Raw genomic sequence first — 19613 nt, 5'->3', positions numbered from 1 at the left:
GGGCCATTCATAGCCACCCTTATTTTTTTTCTCCCCGCATTTTCTTTTCTCAAAAACTTGGTTGGGAGAATTTGGAAGGTGAAAATGCCTCATATTGGCCCCTCTCAATTATCTAGTAGTTTTACATTTAATGGGAGGAATCAGGCAATGCCTTGTATCTTAAAACTTAGAACATTTACTTTGAATGGTACGTCTTCTAGCAGTGGCAGTAGTGAATATCTGAGGATAGTTCCCGAAAATCTGTAGTTGTAATTACTCTAAACTTTCATTCCAAGAAATGAGACCTCCAGATAATTACCTCAGGTTTCATATAAATTGAAATGAGTTTTTTATTTTAGGTAGTTAAAAAAAAAAATCAGTGTTTTAAATATAGCATTAGTTCCATTTACAAATACTATTTCCAAAATAGTTCTTTTACCAAGGCCTGGGAAAACAACACAATCTAATAAAATTTTCTTTGGATACCTCTACTAGAGATAAGCTCAGGTTTTCACATAGAAAAGTATGGTGATATGGAAATACATTTTATTATCAGGTTTCTTTGAGGATATTTACAAAAGTGGGATGTAACAAAAAATATAAAAATGTACTGAACAGTGTCATTATAGACTACTTTGTACATTACCAAATGTTTCTAACAATTATTTCTTATACAAAAACAACTTCAAGACAAAAAGGTTATGCAGGTTATACAGTATCTGGAGTAAATTACTCCAAATTATCTGACAGTGCCTTTACAAATTTTTAAAGAAAACTTCTTAGGCATTCAACAACACAGACACAAAGAGTGCAATTAATTTCATGGCTTGTAGTTTGATTACATAAGTAGAGCAAACCATTCCAGTTAATTTTCACCTTCTGTAGTAAAACCACAATAGGGTGCCTAGTGACTTAGAACTACTCCATTTTAGCACATTGATATAAACAGACTTAGTTTGGACACATTTGGGAAGCCATCCTTTCCCACAGGGAAATTATAGTTCTAAAAGGTTTTGTGAAATTAATTTGGATTAATTTTTTAAACTCCTGTAGGAGAAGAAAATACCAGGAGACACTGTGGAATGCTTCCTGGAGAGGTTTATGGGAGGCAGTGCAGCAACATGGTTAGGAGGGAGGAAAGGGACTAGAGCCACACTGCCTGAGTTCAAATCCACATACCAACTGTGACCTCCAGCATCTAGGTACTTGATTTTCCTGTGCCTCAGCTTCCTTATCTGTGAGATGGAGTCCATAACGTACTCCCCCTCATGGCTGTCACGAGGGGAACTAAAGACATGTTGAGTTGAAAGCATGGGAACCACGTTTGCTACTATCTCCACAGTAATTTTAGTCCTAGGTAAGGGAGTAGCTTCAGGGATCTCTTAAGACCCTCTCTTACACTGTATACAGGGACATTCTTTTCCTTTGCCACCTCAAATTCAGTGGGCAGTGATAGTTAATGCTTTTATGGTTTTTAGTTTATTGAATATGGGTATGTTCTTATATATCTGATCATCACAACACTGTGAGGAAAATAGAGGCAAAGGTTATAATCTTCGTTTTTTAGACTGATGAGGAACTTGAGGCTTAGATTGGAGCCAAGACGTAAAAGACTGGATTTCCTGACTCCCAATCTTTTGTTGCTCTTTTTGTAGGAAAAAAACTTACAGTGATTAATGAGGAGTGAAAAAACAAAAAGCCGCTAGTTTTTTAATAAGTGGGTGGTGCTAGATCTTGAACTTTTTTGCGGGGGGGGGGGGGAACTATTAGTAACTTGTTAAAAGCTATGGAAAAATCTAACCTCTTAAATATTATATCTGAGTAGAAAAACACTTCGTTAGCTGGTTGCCAGTGCTGAAATGTAAAAAAACAAAACAACCCCCCCCCCCCCAATTTATAAGGCCAGGGCTACGTGATCAGCAGAGCAGATGAAAGAATAAGTGTTTCATGCTCTACCCCACCCACTCTCCCAAACTGCTTGAGATGATTGATTTACAAACATTCTGGATATCTGTAAAACCTTCCAATAAGCTAAGGGAAGAAAAACTGGATACGTTCTTTGCTGTTTCCTGCAGCATTAACTGATCCTGCACTGGCCTTACTTTTAGTAATTTTCTTCCTCAAATTATTCAACTCTGTAAAGATAAACTGTGTAATGAAAGTTCCCACCTAAACCTACTGAATGTCAGAAACCAACCGTGGTGTCACAGAGCTGTGGGTCACAGATACGGGAGTTCGAGTACACAATAGGGGGGCTGGGCTCCGAAAAGACATACTTACTACCTCTGCACTTAGACCAGTGGGTTCTCCCCCCAGGTTTGTAGTATCATTTGACCCCAAAATTATCTTAGAGGGCCTTCCAATATACTCACAAAAGGTGACAACTTAATTTCTATCTTGTAGAGAGCACGTTAAGAATTTCAACTCCAAAATGTTAGGGATCACTGTTTTGGAGTCGACTGACCTAAAGAAAAAGAAAAAGGTACAAGAGTCTAGAGCTCCTCTTCTAGGCATGCAGGGAAACCCCCTCAATGCCTCTGTGGTCAAATATTTAGAGTTCTCACAGGAAATCGCATGCTGGGAGCCCTTCCTCAGTTCTCTCTTTAAATGCAAACCTATTTAGTACTCAACTTTAAAACTCTTGTGTGATTTGGTCAAGCTATACAATGGCTGGACTCTAAGCCTGCCTTTTTCTCCTTTTTAAAAAATAATGTAACAGGAAAGGGAAGATAAATTAAATGCCACTATACTATTAAAGTGAAGGATTAGGAAAAAAATATAAAAACCAGTCATTGCTTATGCTATAAAAATTTATGAAAAGCTTCATCTTGGTTCCGTTATGTGTTCTTATTACTCAGTTTCCCCTCTTGTACCTTCTCACGATGAACTACAGTATTGGTGTCACGGATTCCTTATCACATTTCCCCGTATCTTCGCATCCTTGCAGATGATAACCTACAAAGAACAACAGTTGTGTGGCAAAGTATCAGTCCATAACGTGAAATCCTTCCTTACTGACGTTAGCTCATTGACAACTAAGGATCTTCTTCCATATCATCTGGATTGGGAGCCATAATGAAGTGCTTTGGGTACACAAGATTGTGGGTGTATGCATGTATTTCCCAGCGGGCATCGTCACTTTCGTGCGTAATGTAACGTTCACCAATGCGAGTTTCAAATTCTCTAAGGTCAAGCCAAGTCTGATAGTCCTAGAAAAAAATGGAATTATAAACTATAAAAGAAATAAAATACGTTGAACTTTTTTTTCCTAACCCCATAGCTGCAAAATTGACAGTCTCTACTATGAGTACTTGCTATACAGTAAGTTCCATTCGTAATATTTTAAATTAGCAATGTGAAGATATTTTTTCAAATTTAGAGTCTCTAATGAAGGAAGTAACTAGTTTCTAAAACTAAAACTAAAACAAAACTGCCTGGGGCTTCTGAGATGGCTAATAATAATCACTAAAACATTCTGTTCTAAATTCTGACCTTATGCCCCACCTTACTCCTCAAAATAGGGGAAAGTACTTAGAATCAGGATAATTTAATAATCACTGCAACCGTGCATTTGTTTTGAAGTTAATTCTACCTGCCAACCTCCACCCCAGTCCCCTTTAGAGTAGTTCTAAAGCTTCTCTTTACTCTGAAGCTCGGGGGTTCCTTTTAAGAAATCTATGCAATAGCTTTTGGGGGAATTAAGCCAAACTATTTTATTTTATTTTTTTAAATGTTTATTTTTGACAGAGAGAGAGAGACAGAGCATGAGTGGGGGAGGGGCAGAGAGAGAGGGAGACACAGAATCTGAAGCAGGCTCCAGGCTCTGAGCTGTCAGCACAGAGCCCGATGTGGGGCTCCAACTCACAGACTGCAAGATCATGACCTGAGCCGAAGTCGGATGCTCAACCGACTGAGCCACCCAGGCGCCCCTGAGCCAAACATTTTAAATGGCATTTCATATATCATTAGTGCAAATATGAATCTTTTAAGTGGGCATCTTAAAAGCAAAATCTATTTGACAAAATAACATGCTTATTTTACAGAAAGGGGAAATGAAGCATAAAAGGCCCTACATAAAGGCTAAATCATTGCTTTCAGTTTATGGGAGTTGAACTGCCTATCAGTTCTGCATGTGAATGGTACACAGCAAACCTTCCAGAGATTCAGCCATAGTACAAAGTAATCACTGAAGAACACTTACAATATTCTAAAACGTGTAGAATCTGCTGATCTTAGACTAGTTTGATTAGGTGAGACACATTACAATGAATGGCTCCAATGGGGATCACCAGAGAGAGATTTGTTTTTTTACCTGCAGCCAGGGATGGCTGAGAGATTTGTCCACACTGTAGCGCTTTCTCATCTTCACTTGAAGGAGGTTGTTTATCAAGTCAATTGCTAAGAGGAGAGAAAATCCAACCAGTGAATTGGGTGTATGGGGCACCCACACATACTGTGACTCTGCCTGGAAGGCATTCAAGCCACAGAAATACAGGGTGGACGACTTTTCTCAAGAACATGGCCTTCCCGCTGACACGTTAGTGGCCCGTAAACGTTCACTGAATTTAGAGCACCTATTTTATGAAGTGTGCCTGTTTTGTTACAGAGGCGGTGTCGAGTACAGGTTAACAGTGTAGACTTACTGCGTGTGCCAGAGGGTCACTTTCCTCCTCTGTAACATGAGGTTATTGAGAAGATGAAATAACACACATAAAGGGCTTAGAACGGTGCTTACTTAGCACATAAGTGTTAGTATTATTATTTGCAAATGAATTAAAAAACTGATTACAGACTGACGTGTTGTTGCTGTCCTCCAGTGACACCGTTCTCTAGTCCCCGGCTTGGTCTGCAAGGGAGCCAAAGCCACTGCCTTGCCTCTACAGATATGGCCGGACTTGCATGATCACTTCTCATCAAAAGTGCATACTTAACAGGTTTTATACAAATATGTTCATGGTGTTTTGGTGTGAGTGGGGAGATCTTGGCATACTTATTTTGCCCACTTATTGAAGAAACAGAATACCACAAAACCAAAACCACCATGTAGCTACATACCGACTTCCACCTGTATGACGATACACGTGAAATACCGACACTAAGGCCTGGACCCAGGGCTGAACCAAGGGGAAGAGTCCCATTATACCAGTTCTGTTTCTCTTCTGCACACCACAGTATTTAAGTATGAACTTCCCTGTGTTCAATACTTCAAACTTTTATCCATTGTTCCTTAAATGGTTGTCCACCATGTGCATCAGTCATTTGGGGTGTTTATAAAAATGCATTCCTGGGTGTCATTCCAACTGGTAAACTGGAACCTCTGAGATCTAGCCACAGGTTTTTGCTTTAGTACGCTCACCAATTGATTATTCTGAAGTCTACAGACCACACTGCCCCAGGAACTCTAAGAGGATTCTGGGAACACCCAGACTCCTATATTCTTCAATTAGGTATTCATTACAAAGAAAGCCTGCTACTGCCTTTACATGTTGTTCCTCAAACCTTCCCAGTTTAATGGACTGTCAAATCCCCAAGATTAGGTCTGGTACTTTTGGAAAACAAAAAAGGCCCGTGTTCCAAAGGTTGGCTAAATCCAGGTGGGGGTATTCCCCAGTAGGGTTCTATTCAATATGGGGCTGTTAAAGAAGTGTGTGCCTTTCCTGTCAGTGTCCGTAAACTAAAGAGACCCAACCAAGGCATTCTTGATGGGTACAGAACCAGGGCCCGCAAGCTCAAAAACCTTCACCAGGCAGGGAAAACAAATGTTACCATGCCTCCTAGGATTGGTCCACAGGGGAGCTGAAAACTGAAGAATGTCTATATCATTCATTGTAGGTATAAAGAACCTGAAATACAGGTCTCTGAAAATAAGTAATTCTGAAAAGAAAGAATACTTCAGGGAGAATATCTCCTCCTAGTAGCCTAAGTAGATCTTACACAGTTCAGAGGAGGGGCTCTGGGAAGACTTCACAGATGAGCCACAGGCTAAGGGGTCCCTGAAGGACTGGAAGGATTTCAATAGTGAGGAGGGAATGAAGGCAGGGAAAGGTCTAAGCAAAATGCAGAAAGCAGCTGAGAAGAGTCAGCAGCTAGGTTTTAGATCGGGAGCAGTGGAGGGGAGGGCAGAAGGTGAAGTTGGGCTATCTCTGAGAGACCTACAGATGCAATGTGGTTAAAGGGAGGCCGAGATGTAAGGGCACAGTTAAGATGGAAGGAGGGTTTCCTGAAGACCGATCTGGCAGCAGTGGTGACTGGGAAGCACCGTCAAAGAGTCTAACGGGTAGAACCCTAGGTATTTTTGTAGTTTCAAAGGGAGGAAATTGGGTCCTGGGTTAGTGCTAGGCGTGGGAACTTTAAGGAAGTTAGAGACGAGACTGTCAGGAGGAAGAGTGCTCACAAACTGGTAACTGGTTGAATTTGGAAGAGGAGTATGAGAAATTAAAAAGAGAAGTCAGAAGAAATAGGCTGATCTGGGATCACAAAGATTTTTAGACTAAAGGGCACAGAGCTATAATTTTTTTTTTTTTTTTTACCTTCACCAGAAATTTCTCTCCACGGATTTGGTGGGTACATAAACGCAGCATTTTGGATTTGGTCATTTATATCTTCATCTTCATTAAAAGGAAATGTGCCACTGAGGCTCACATAGACGATAACTCCCACTGACCACATATCTAGAGAACGGTTGTAACCTTTGCTCCTGAGCACTTCAGGGGCTAAGTATGCTGGAGTCCCCACCACAGACCTCCTGAATGACTTTTCACCAATGATGCGTGCAAAACCAAAGTCACATAGCTTCACCTGCAAATTAAAAAAATGTTAGTTTTGTATTATTATCTATGTGTCAATCTATTCTGCCTGTCCCTAAATGATACTGTATCATTTCATTTTTAAAAGTTATGTTTTTTTTATTTTGAGAGCGAGCAAGCAGGGGAGGGCAGAGAGAGGGAGAGAATCCCAAGCAGGCTCTGCGCTGTCAGTGCAGAGCCCTAGGCGGGGCTCAATCCCACAAACAGCTCATAACCTGAGCCAAAATCAAGAGTTGGACCCTTAACCGAGCCACCCAAGCTCCCCGATACTGTATCATTTCAACACACTTGCCAACTGTACTGATCACGAATGTCAAATGATTGTCGATAGGGAAATTGTAAAATATGCTTTTCCCAAAAGGCAGATACATTTATGGTCCTGTGATCTTCTGCCAACATGGTATGAAAAACTTCCCTAGTGCCTATTTCAAAAAACCACTTTGAAGTTTTAGCTTCCACAATGTCAAATACCAGCTGGGTGCTGTAAGTGGTCACAAAGTTTTGTTCGTCTGTTTTTTAACATTTATTTACTATTGGGAGACAGACACAGAGCATGAGCAGGGGAAGGGTAAAGAGAGGGGGAGACACAGAATGCCAGGCAGGCTCCAGGCTCTGAGCTGTCAGCACAGAGCCGGATGCGGGGCTCGAACTCACAAACGGTGAGATCATGACCTGAGCCAAAGTCGGCTGCTTAACTGACTGAACCACCCAGGCGCCCCTGGTCACAAAGTTTTTTGATGAAATGGAGGGTGCTGATCTTTCAGCATCTGACTTTAAAGGAGATAATTTTCTGTGAAAAGGAATTATAGGTTTCGTTTTTAAATCCTCAGTGACTTCACAGCTCCTGAAAACATAAAGGCCCTCAGTAAATGTTTGCTGAATGAAAAATAAGTTGATATTTTAAAACTTACCCTTTATTTTGTTTAATCCTAGAACCTATATTCCCAAGGATACTGTCAATAGGCAAATAACTTGAGTGTAGTAAAGAACTATGAGGCTGCTTGAAAGAGGAGCAAAGGTGTTTCCTGTGACTGTGGAATAAATTATTACTAGTGAGATGTTTAGATTTGAAAAAAGTTCTGTCTGAAGGTAGTCACGGTTACTACAATGTCCTTTTGGGAAGAAAGTTCTGGAAGTGTGATGAGCTTGGCAGAGCTCAGAGCACTTCTGCTGCCCATCTTCTAGTGATGTTCAGATTTTGGTGATTAATGATGCATCCATGCCGAACAAGCAAATGCCAAGTACTTTCCGGAGGAAATGCCCTGCCTCATAAACTGTCTTCACAAAAAGCATTATGATACATTGAGAAAAAAGAGATTTGGCCTCTACAAACCAACGGTACCAACAGTGCCTGGAGAGTGTATGATGAAGGTGTATTCAAATGCTGCTGGCTTTCTAGGACATGGACCCTCACGCACGTTTTTATGGTAACTGTTCCGCGCCATTATTGAATGTGATTCCCTCTTTGAGTATTGGAAGAATAGGATTATTGACCATGAAGACATATGAACTCTTCTGTTGTTAGATGCCGCATTTCAGCTAACATCTTGATAAAGAAAAGTTGCCTTGGCAGTTTGGCAACTGAATAAAGTGTGGCCATGGCTAGCACTTAGGCAAAAAGGCACGTCAAGTAAATGATGTGATTTGCCCTTTGTTCCTAACAGAGGTAAGAGAGACAGAGTTTTAGCCTCACTGTAGGGGTGTGCGTCCTTTGCCCAAACTATTCTGAAGATCAAATGAGGTAACGACGTATGGAAGCACTTTATTTAAAACATCACGCCAACTACCAGGGAACCTTTTTTGGCCTCACAATGATAGGGAATCACTTTTAAGCATACAGGCATTGTAAAAGAATAGGATTACCTCCTTAAAAGAGTTGAGTAATTTTTAAAAATATGTCTTTTTCTTTGAAAGACGATCTGAGTTGTATTTGACTCAAGTGAAACAGCTGCTTGTCCTTAGTGTAGCCAACTAATTGTGCGTGTGTCAAATCTACATAAACAACAGTTTGAAGGAGAGAGTCTAGCTGATAGTTATGGGCACTGCCAACACATATTCCACAGGAAAATATTTCAAACTTTGGGTTTATGAACCATTTTGTAGGTTATTAAATAATTTTGGATCAAGGTCAACACTCTTCAGTGAAATGAAGTCTCACCAAGTAAAACAATCAGTGCATCACACACAGGACAAACACACACAAAGGGGATACGCATGTGAGTGATAGCAGTGATGGGAAATGTAATTCTGACATAGGTTTTGGTGAAAATGTTTGAAATAAAGTGCCCTAAAGAGGAAGAGGAGCTGGCTGCCTGCCTCAAAATCTATGTCCCCCAATGTAGGGTCACCCCTCTGCCTTATGGGGAGTTTGTCCTGAGCACCAGGCACCAACCAAGGTGGCCTCTCCTAACTTCATTCCCTGCCCACGAGGAGAAGTGACCTGCAAACAGTCTACATGCAAAAAAGATACTCCTTAAGGTCTGCTGAAGTCTAAAAAGTCTTCGTGAAAATAAACAATATGAGTAAGTTCTGAGTTCAAATTATTCAAGGATTAATCCTCACTGGCAGTTACAGGCTAATTACTTCTGTCAATATGTTTATGTATCCGAACCGACACCACCGCCTTTCATTATACGGGCTCAAGGTTCCGGAGAGTATCTCACCTGAGGAAATGGCTCTGCTGATGCGAGCAGCACATTTTCTGGCTTTAAATCACAGTGCACAATATTTTTAAAATGTAGATTCCTCAAGGCAACAAGGATCTGTTATTGAAGAAAACAGTTTTTTCAGTGCCTGGAAAAAATCATAGTTCACCCCCACCTGACCTCTCGAATGGCATAATTGGAGAAGTCCACCACAGTTCGTCAAGATTTAACCAAAGTGTTAATTACTCTGTTCTCCATGGTTAATAATTCCCACCATATCCCTTTATGTAAAAAGCACTGCTATTTAATTCTTTCATTTTAAAGTATTCTCGTTTCAAAAAAGAGTTAAAATACCTGTGTCACCATGAATTTAGTAATTCGTTCTGGAAGTCGACTTTTCTCACTGGACAGAATCATTTCCAACATATCGCCATGCAGCTTTTCCATTACTACAAAAACTCGTTCCGGAGTTTCAAACATGCATTCCAGGTTTACAATCCCAGGATGGTGCAAATTCTGAAGAGTTGCAGGATGTTTATATGACCAACTTAAGTAGAGAAATGGTTTTACTATGCAAATATCTAGCAATGTGCTACGATTAACTGTATGCAACACATAGAATGGGAAGAAAATCAGCTTAGGGCAACAGGCACTAAAAGCAAACAAACAGCATCACGGATTCTGATTTGCCAAGATCTGTGGTGGAGAGTGGATGCACTGAGGGGAAGGAAGGTCCTCCTAACTGATTACATAATTGCCCTTGTCCATTACTACTCCTTTTCCTTCTCATCTTTTGTCTTCTGCCTCTACTCTAAGTTTATGTTGTCCACGAGTGGGCACCAACTGCCAATCAAACTTTATGGTCAATTACGCAGAGCTGTGGCTCTTTGGGGCTGTATCTCTGCTCAAGAAATGGTTCTGTTTTTAAGGTAGTTTTTTGTCTAAGCCCAGATCTTCAATCACGCCTCGATTTGGTCTTCCCTCTTTCGGGCTCAGCATCTCTACCTCCATCACCTCAGGTTTCTTGAGCACCACTACGTTACCAGGGCTAGTGAAATAGAAAGCTGAATGTGATACGGTTTCTGCTAATAAAAAAAAGCAATCTATCTTGTCGGTTTAAAAAAAAGCCAAAAACCCAAAAAACTTTCCTCAAAAGTAAATTTGAGAAGTCAGTCATGCTCAAAAACATTCAATGGCTTTTTACTCTGGACATAAATCTATTCCTCTGCTTGTATTTTCACATCTTCAATAACATGGCTTCATTCGCCCTATTCAATTTTAAACATGCTCTATTGGCCCAAGTGATTTAACTTTTATTCTTTATTTATAGAAATCTATTTTTCTTACGCTGTTTTCCTTATTATGGGTACCTAATTATGCCAAAAGGGCAAACTTCTTTTTGGCTTATGTGAGGCTGAGTGCCATCTCTATGTTTTTTGAACCTGCCGCCATCTCTCAATTCCCACTGTAACTGCTTTAATTTCAGCTCACGTTACCTCTCTTTGGGACGACTGCAGTAGTTTCCAGCAAACACCGTCTATCCATGTAGCAATACTTACCCCATGCTACTATGTCATGTGTATCTTACTCTGTAGCCTAGGAAGTTCCCTGGGAGCAGAGACTCTGTCTTAGTCATTTTAGGTCAATGTCTGAATCATGGTTGGTGTTTTAAAAAATGACTAGCAAGCACGAAATAAATACTGTTTACTAATCAGTTTAAAACAACTTAATGAGGTGGTATTCGAAGTAGCAAAATATAAAGTGTCACAGCTTTATAAATAAACAAAAGTGAAATGCGTGTGATAATAGCGGTAAGCAAGGGGAAGACTCAGAATATCACAACTCTGATCAACTTAAGAGTTGGTAGTGTGGCTGGCTGTCCCCATGCTGCAGTTGTCCGTCTCCCACTCTCCTGTGAAGCCGTATGTATACACATACAAAACTAGAAGTACGCTGTAACATTATTGTCTCTTAACTTCTATTTGTTTAGATGTCCTGTTTCCTCTGGAGTCTGTTTTGGGAAGTTATACTTTCATAGAGAATCATTTTCTCCAGGTGTTCAAATTTATCTGATCAAGTTGGTCACGGCAGCATCTTAAAATCTCAAAATGCCTTTACATTTTTTTCAGTATTTGTGGTCATATTTCTTATTTTTTGCTTTCCTTAAGTTTATTGTTCATTCTTTAACTTTTTTTTTTTTAAAGTAATCTCTACACCCAACGTGGGGCTTCAACTCACGACCCCGAGATCAAGAGTCAGTCGCACACTCTCCCACTTGAGCCAGCCAGGCCCCCGTCATTCTCTCACTTCTCAAGTTGGATTCTTAATTCATTTATTTTCATTCTTTCTTGTGTAAATACTTGAGCTTATAGTTTTTTTTTTCTGAGCAATAGTCTAAAAGCTGATATATTTTCATGATTATTGTCTAAATACTCTGACATCTTGACTTTGCTCTTTAAGAATTAAGATATTAAAAAATTTGTTTCAGAGGGCACCTGGGTGGCTCGGTCGGTTGAGCGGCTGACTCTTGATCTCAGCTCAGGTCATCACCTCAGGGTTGGGAGTTCGGGCCCACACTGGGCTTTGCGCAGGCCGTGGAGCCTACTTAAGAAAAAAAAATTCAGGAGGTGGGAGCTTTTTGTTTTCTGATTTTGTAATTTATTTCTAGTTTTATTGCATTAGGATCAAAGAACACTGTCCTATGGCTTTTTTGAATTAATGAGGTATTCTTTGTTCTCTGTTTTTAGGACACAGATGTCAGTATCAAGTGGTTAGATTAGCTTCTGCTGTTTAGGCCTTCTACGTTGTTAGTTTTGGCTACTTCATCTGCCAGGACCACTAAGTGCTTGCCAGTTCCTCCCTGGCTCTAGTTTCCTTTTATAAATCTTGCCACTGTTAATCTGCTGTGATCTGCATTCTTCCACTGTCAAAGTGCCCTTCTTCAGTTCACTTACTGTTTTCCCTTGAATTAAATCTTACCAGATCATGACCCCCTTGGCCTTCTATTTGAGGAGGGACCTGGAGAGGATATCACGACTGGAGAGGTCAGAAAGAGCCAGCAAAACCTGCTCTGACTGCGGCCCCTCTTCCTGCACGCACCCCTGGCTCCCCCTGCAGTGTTTCTGGAAAACTCCTACCTATTTTGTAGATCTGAACTCTCTTCTATTTTTATTAAAGACACAGTATACATTTCTGCTTATCATTTTTCTTGTAGCTTTTGGGTAATTTCCAAGAAGAGGTGGGGGAAATGCTGAATTTATACCACAGCGTATAACCAGAAATTTCTCTCTGAAGTTTCTGATGACATTTTCCCATTAACACAGTAGCCGTGAGAGTGCCACACATTTTCCCCCATTACTACTCTATACCTACCCTCTTCAGGCAGGGGCAAAAGACATTTTATATTACCTTATCCCCATGAAACAAAGGTAAAAATCCTCCGTTTCCTTCCTGCCCCACAACACGCTCCCCAGATGTGGCCGTGTTAACAGTTTACGTAGGTATGGACCCTTTTCTCTGCACAACCGCTTGTACACATCTACAAAGTAACACATTACCTTAAGGAACTATACAAGTGAAACCATTCCACGCTTCCATTCAAAATTTTAACAATGTGTTATGGGTTAATTCCCCACATAAACACATTTATTCAATAAATATTAAATGAGTATTTGCTATGTGCCAGTACTATGCTGGTAGTCTGGATTCATGAGTACACAAAATTGACAAATATATCTCATCTCACTGAGCTTATTAATTCTAGCAAGGTTGGGTAGACACTAGGTAATAAACTAGTAAATGACCCAGTGTGAAGGTGGTAAATGCTATGGAAAGAAGAGGAAGGGGCGCTGGGGGTAGATGGGTGGATAATGCTGAACGGAATGCAAGGGCCTCACGAGGAAATAACATCTGGGCAAAGTCTTGAAGGAGATAAAGGAATAAGCCATGCAGATATGGGGCGTGCCAGCATTCTAGGCACAGGGAATAGCTAAAGCAAAGTCCTTGAGGCAGGACCATATCTGGCAAGTTTGAGGAACAGAAAGAAAGTCAGTGTGGCCACCATCTGGAAAAGAGACTCAATGTGTTGAGTGTGGTGTCTATGATGGAACCTTTTTAAAGAGATTTTGATTTAGCTGAATAGAATATGTGCAGATGTCCAAAAATGTCACGTTCTCATTTCTATTAAATTGATAGAAATACAGAGCTTATCACCAGGCACTCAAGAGAGAGGCTGGATGTTCCTGGGTAAACTGTAAGGTCACTCCTAAGTCAATGATTCTATAATTGTCTCTCCCTGCCATTGAAAAGGCCAAAAGTATGGTCTCAATAATATGCTTGGTCTTCACCTCATCCTTTCTTTATAAAGATGAGGACACGGTGGGCGCCTGGGCGGCTCAGTCGGTTAAGTGTCTGACTTCAGCTCAGGTCACGATCTTGCGGTCCGTGAGTTTGAGCCCCATGTTGGGCTCTGTGCTTACAGCTCGGAGCCTGGAGCCTGCTTCAGATTCTGTGTCTCCCTCTCTCTCTGCCCCACCCCCCCCCCCGCTCATGCCGTCTCTGTCCCCAAAATAAATAAAAACATTAAAAAAAAAAAAAAAAAAGATGAGGACATGGGGAAGAAAAACTACGGCTGTCGGCGGAACTGCAGGGGACTTACAGTACCAGGATCAACTACCAGGCTGCGTTCACCCAGACCTTTGGATTTGTTTAAGGAGGACTACGTACAAGAAGAATCAGGGGCAGTGACTGGAAAGTAAGGATGACCGGGCTGCCAGGGGAGGCGGGAACCAAAGGGTGGAGCGAGTGAGTGAGTACAGAAGTGCCTCGCGACCCGTGTGGACGGGTCTCGCTGAAATGCTCATACAACCAAACCTTGCGGAATGAATTTCAGCAAATGAGTTACTATCTGAAACAAGTCTGCTTTAAAAAAATGTATTTACCATATTCACATTGTTCTAAGAGAACTGTAATTCAAATATAAAGTAGCCTAAAGCTGGTCCTCACACTCAACATTCGCTGAACTTACACATTGCAAAGAAACTGAAGTCACAATTTTACACACACACACACACACAGGAGATCCAATGTGGCAGAGAAGAAAGAGCATGTGGTGTGGAGACAGACTTAGATTCACACTCTGAACCTGTCTTCTTCCTGCTGGATGATGTTAATTAAGTTTAGTTTCTGGCACAAAGTAAGCCATTCACGACATACGATTTGAACAGAATCTATAACAAAGAATATGGTATTAAATTTAAGATGAAAATAGTGTATTTGGAGACATACTATAACACTTAACTGTATTCCCCATAGGGCAATATCAATGAAAAAACCCAGAAGGACAGAATACAGTTTTTGCACTGTGCATTACCTGGAAACCCCTATATTTAGCTATTATGAGCCACAGTTCATAACACGACGAAAAAAAGCTTCAGTGTTTAATTCAAAGATGTGTTCGTGATCAAAGCGACAAGGATGAATCAAGTCTTAAGAATATATCCTTGGGGCACCTGGGTGGCTCAGTCAGTTGGGTGTCCAACTCAGGTCATGATCTCACTGTCCGTGAGTTCGAGTCCCACGTCAGGCTCTGTGCTGACAGCTCAGAGCCTGGAGCCTGCTTCAGATTCTGGGTCTCCCTCGCTCTCTGCCCCTCCCCTGCTCATGCTCTGTCTCTGTCTCTCTCAAAAGTAAATAAACATTAAAAAAAAACCCTTAAAAAATATATATCCTTAATGGTTTTTTTTTTTGCATACTAGTTGGACAATGAGCAAGATTCCAAAATTAGATGTGAAAAAGACTTCTAACCATATCCTAATATAGTCTGAATGCTATTAATATTCTGTATGAAGGTAGTTTTATAGGAGGAAGCAACTTGAAAGGACCACAGGTAGCTTGTTGATCATAATCTTTTGATTATCACGCCTCTGAAAAAGAAGTGAGGCAAACATTACTGCTAGTAACTGATAATGTAATACATGTAAGATTAATCCTTTGTTTATACATTTCTTACCTGCTTATTCAAGGAAGCCTAAGTTCAGTAGACTATCTTCTTGAACTTCACCCACAAGCAAATGGGGGCTCTGACAGCATTAACTATTATATCACCATGATTTCTTAAATATTATGCAAAAGCTACACAGTAAATAGATATTTGCATATTATAAATGATTTAGGATATTCATAAAAATAAAGATAAAGCTACATTTTAGTCTTCTAGATGACCCCCAAAAGAGGTAAAAATGTTACATGAAAATAAGAAGACAGTAATTTATTTTATGGGAGTTAAGTCATTGTCAGTATATCTTTAAAAATACACCTCAGTGGACTAAACCATTATAAAATTAAACCTTTGGAGTTGTGAATTAATAAAATAGCAAATGCTACTGTTAAAAAGTCCACAATTTTTAAGCAGACTTTTTTTTTTTTTATAGCAATTGCTATAATCATCAAGCAGATCATCTGTGAGAACTGAACGGGTATAGCACTGATCTCCTTATCAAATGTGGTGATACAGAACTATCAAGTGTTTTGAGCTTCTGGAGAGACAAATTAAGAGTTTTGTTGTTAAGATTTTACTTATGAAAATGTGTTCTAAACAAACTACTACCATAATGGCAGTTCTTGTAACTCCTAGGTTACTGTAACTTAATTTTTCCTTTAAAAAAATTTAAAAAAGACTTAAGGATTTAATGCAGATGTCCACCAATCTCTCACTAAGTCAAAAGGGCATAATATGAAAACAAAACAGAAAACAAGCCTTATTCTTATCAGCACAGTAAACAGACCTGTATTTAAAAACTCATAAATCAAAATTAAAACCAATACAAAGCAACTTGGTTTTTTGTTCTTTACCTGTAAAATAGCCACTTCATTACGGAGTTGACTTTCCTGTTTTGTGGGGAATCTCATCTTATCAATTACTTTAATAGCCACATCCCTTCCAGTCTTTCTGTGTTTTCCTATTTAAAAAAAAAAAAAAAAAGTATAGAAAAGTAAGAAGCAGCAAACTGTCAGCTCATCTACAACATAAAAGCTTTATCAGGAAGTTGTCCACAGACCAAAACTGATATGTATTTACTCTTATATTTCTTTTCTTTGGCTGATTTTGTTCTCCTTCACTCACCTTTAATTTTAAGAAGCAAATTGTTTTCCCTTAATAGTAGCTGTCCCTAATGACAGCTTCATTACTCAAAACAGCAGGAAATTTGAATGAACTTGGGTGCTGAAAAATAATCTTTACCTTATTAGTTAACTACTACTCTTAGTCTTCAGAGACTGTCAAGATAGAAACACTGTATCAATGAATTAATTTTACTAGGTTCACTGAGTCAGCACAAAGTTATTTAACCAGACCTGAGAGCAAGCCTGGAGGGAGAAAGGCCGAGGAGGAGACTACTTAAACAGTGTCAGCAAGTGAGGACTAGGATTTAACATTACCTTCCTTTTATACCTCGGATCATAGCTCATAAAAGTACTTTTATGTACAATTAGGTTTAATTAACAACCCTGTGAACTATGCAGGTAAAGGTTTATTAACTCCATTCAACAGATGAAGATACAAAGGCACGGTGAGCTTAAATGACTCTGCCAATATCAAGTCATAGTGAGATCTCAGGTCCTCAAATGTGATATAACATTCATCCAACAGCAGATGAACGGGGCCATTTGTGTTGGACATCCAGTAGGGCATAACCTCCTCACACACCGCCCAACAAATCTCTGAGCCATTGATTTTTCCCTCACATCTTTATGCTACAAGAAGAGATAAAGTAAGACTACTGTGGAACTAATTTCCTGATTCTTTGTTACTTTGTAACATTTGCGGTTGAAATGAAGAATGAATACTCAGTTACAGTGAAAAGGGCTTAGCTGAAAGAATGCAAGTCAACCCTGCAGAAACAAGCCACTGGACAAAACTGTGACAAGACGTAACAGCTAGCAGAGGTTTTCAAATTTCACAATTTTCTGGCGTATGTATAATCTGCAGCAGGCTGCAGTCACTCACCTCCATAGACGATGCCAAACTGGCCTGAACCAAGCACCTCATCGGCAAAGATCTGGTAAACAGTACTAATGTCCTATTTGGGAAGGAGTAAGCAGCATTATTTGCCCTATGAAACATGGTCAGCATCTCTAACTCTTCATTCTAACACTTAAACACATTTTTATTTTTATGAGGCAGCTAATTTTCATAACAAATATTTTATGAATATAGACTTTCCATGTCCTAGAAAAGCCCAGTTTTAATACTATGACTCTTAATATGCAAGTATAATATATTCAGCAAGATCTTTGGGGGGGGGGGAATGCCTTGAATAGAAGAAATCATGCATTTATTAAGTAATCATCTATAAACAGTAAATTAACATACAAAATTAAGAACAGTATTTTACTTATTTCACCATCAAAGAAATTTGCTATCTTTGATTTGAGAGAAAAACTCACAAGGTTCATATCGAAATTAGGCTGATTTTGAAAGGCTGGTGACAGCGTATGTGTGAGAAAGTCTGTCAGTGAGACCCACTCCCCAATCTTCTCCCCTGCCCCGCTCTCTCTTGGTGGTGGTTGCTGCTGTCAGAATATTCTTGGGAGGGCAATCCACAGCTCTTCGATCCTGGTCTCCCTTTTGTTTGGGGTCTGTGCCAGTCTGCATGAAGTCAGGGGCTCGATCTCTGTGGCTCTTACATTCCCAGCCAGTGCCTGTCTCACGGTAGTAACTCAAATAGAATCACATAGGCCTCAATTTTCTTAATTGGTAAAGGGAATATAGTAACACCTATTTCACTGGATTTTTAAGCAAAGTAAATAAAGATATCTACAAAGTGTCAAGTCTAGTGCTTAGCATATAAAAATCAGTAATTCCATAAATCTGATTTCCTAATTTGTTTTAATTAGATAATCTTAAATTGTTGACTCCCCTGGGACGTTTTCTCATCTGTAAAAAAAAAGTATTGGTCTACATCCCTAGGTTCCCCCTAATTTAAAAAATGCCTATGATTTTATGATTATCATCAACATTTATTGAACCCTAACTGTACACAGGGCTCTGCAAAAGGTAGCTAATTTGTGGAAGAGACCTAGTTAAGAGCCTTATGATGTATTTGGGAAGCAGAAAAATCTATTAAAAAGATAAGGAATTCAGGACATATCAGGGTCAAATAAGTACTACATTAGAGGCTATCCTAACACCTTGTCTTTTACTAACTCACCAGAATAACCTACACTCTCCACTCCCTCTGAAAAGCATATATTGACTGATGTCTACCACAGCCTAACAAAATGCTTGTGGCCGGTATCCCAATGAGTAGCTCTTAAAACTGAATTTATTCCCCAAATCATTTTGCCAAATGTACTTGTTATAGATTACACAAAATTAAATATAAATATATTTGATAAGTCAATGAAACACACAAGATTTCTATGAAAACTAAGTAGTTTTACAAACTCCAGATTGGGGGAGTGCGGATTCTGTTCTCAGAATATTTCACAAGTATCCCTGGCTCTACTTTAAAGAAACAAAAATAGGAAATTATAGATATTATGGGTGTTGTATAATAAGAATTTGGCCTTTTCCCCTGGTTTCTTAGAGAGAGACTCTTAAATCCTGGGAATTTCCCAAGTCACAGGAATATCTCATTCATGTAATACATGAGCCCTTTAGATCACACCTGTGTTAAGCTAACAAGATGACTTAGGATGAGGAAATATCACTGGAAAGACTAACCACGTGATTAGAGGATTGGGGCTTTGAACAGTCCAAACTCAGGGGAGGACACGAGGGGGCAGGAGACTGAGTTCAATCAGGTAGCCACTGATTCAGTCAATCATACTTAATGAAACTCAAAAAAAACCTTTGGACACCACAATCCAGGTAACTCTCGGGGCTGGTGACACATCTATGTGCTGGTAGGGTTGCATACCCGGACTTCAGCAAGAGAACGCAGAAGCTCTACATTCAGAACCCTCCCAAACCGCACCCTAGGTGTCTTTAGTTGGCTGGTCCCGATTTTTATACTTCAGCTGTAATCAGAAGTCCAGAGCTTTCCTGCGTTCTCAGAGTCACTCTAATGAATTATTGAACCTCAGTGTGGGTTCGTGGGAATCCTCTGGATTTGTAGCCAGTTGGTCAGAAGTACGGGTGACCTGGAGACCCCTGCACTTGTGGCTGGTGTCTCAAGTGCGG

At 39.9% G+C, this 19613-nt stretch overlaps 1 protein-coding gene across 3 annotated transcripts in view; it reads right to left on the bottom strand.

The window, feature by feature from the left end:
* Nucleotides 1–311: 311 nt before the first annotated feature.
* PRKD3 (protein kinase D3) overlaps nt 312–19613 on the bottom strand; it is a 97800-nt gene continuing 78498 nt past the window's right edge. For all 3 annotated transcript variants that reach the window (XM_043604155.1, XM_043604153.1, XM_043604156.1), the window contains exons 13-19: nt 17436–17508; nt 16283–16389; nt 9785–9946; nt 9449–9547; nt 6510–6777; nt 4292–4377; nt 312–3188 (exon numbers count right to left, since the gene is read on the bottom strand). In XM_043604155.1, the coding sequence (XP_043460090.1) occupies nt 3015–3188; nt 4292–4377; nt 6510–6777; nt 9449–9547; nt 9785–9946; nt 16283–16389; nt 17436–17508 (969 nt within the window). In that variant the 3' untranslated portion in view covers nt 312–3014. The remainder of the gene's footprint in view (nt 3189–4291; nt 4378–6509; nt 6778–9448; nt 9548–9784; nt 9947–16282; nt 16390–17435; nt 17509–19613) is intronic.

Source organism: Prionailurus bengalensis, chromosome A3, assembly GCF_016509475.1.
Source record: "Prionailurus bengalensis isolate Pbe53 chromosome A3, Fcat_Pben_1.1_paternal_pri, whole genome shotgun sequence".
NCBI classification, from domain to species: domain Eukaryota; kingdom Metazoa; phylum Chordata; class Mammalia; order Carnivora; family Felidae; genus Prionailurus; species Prionailurus bengalensis.
This window is presented reverse-complemented; position numbering and strand designations above follow the sequence as displayed.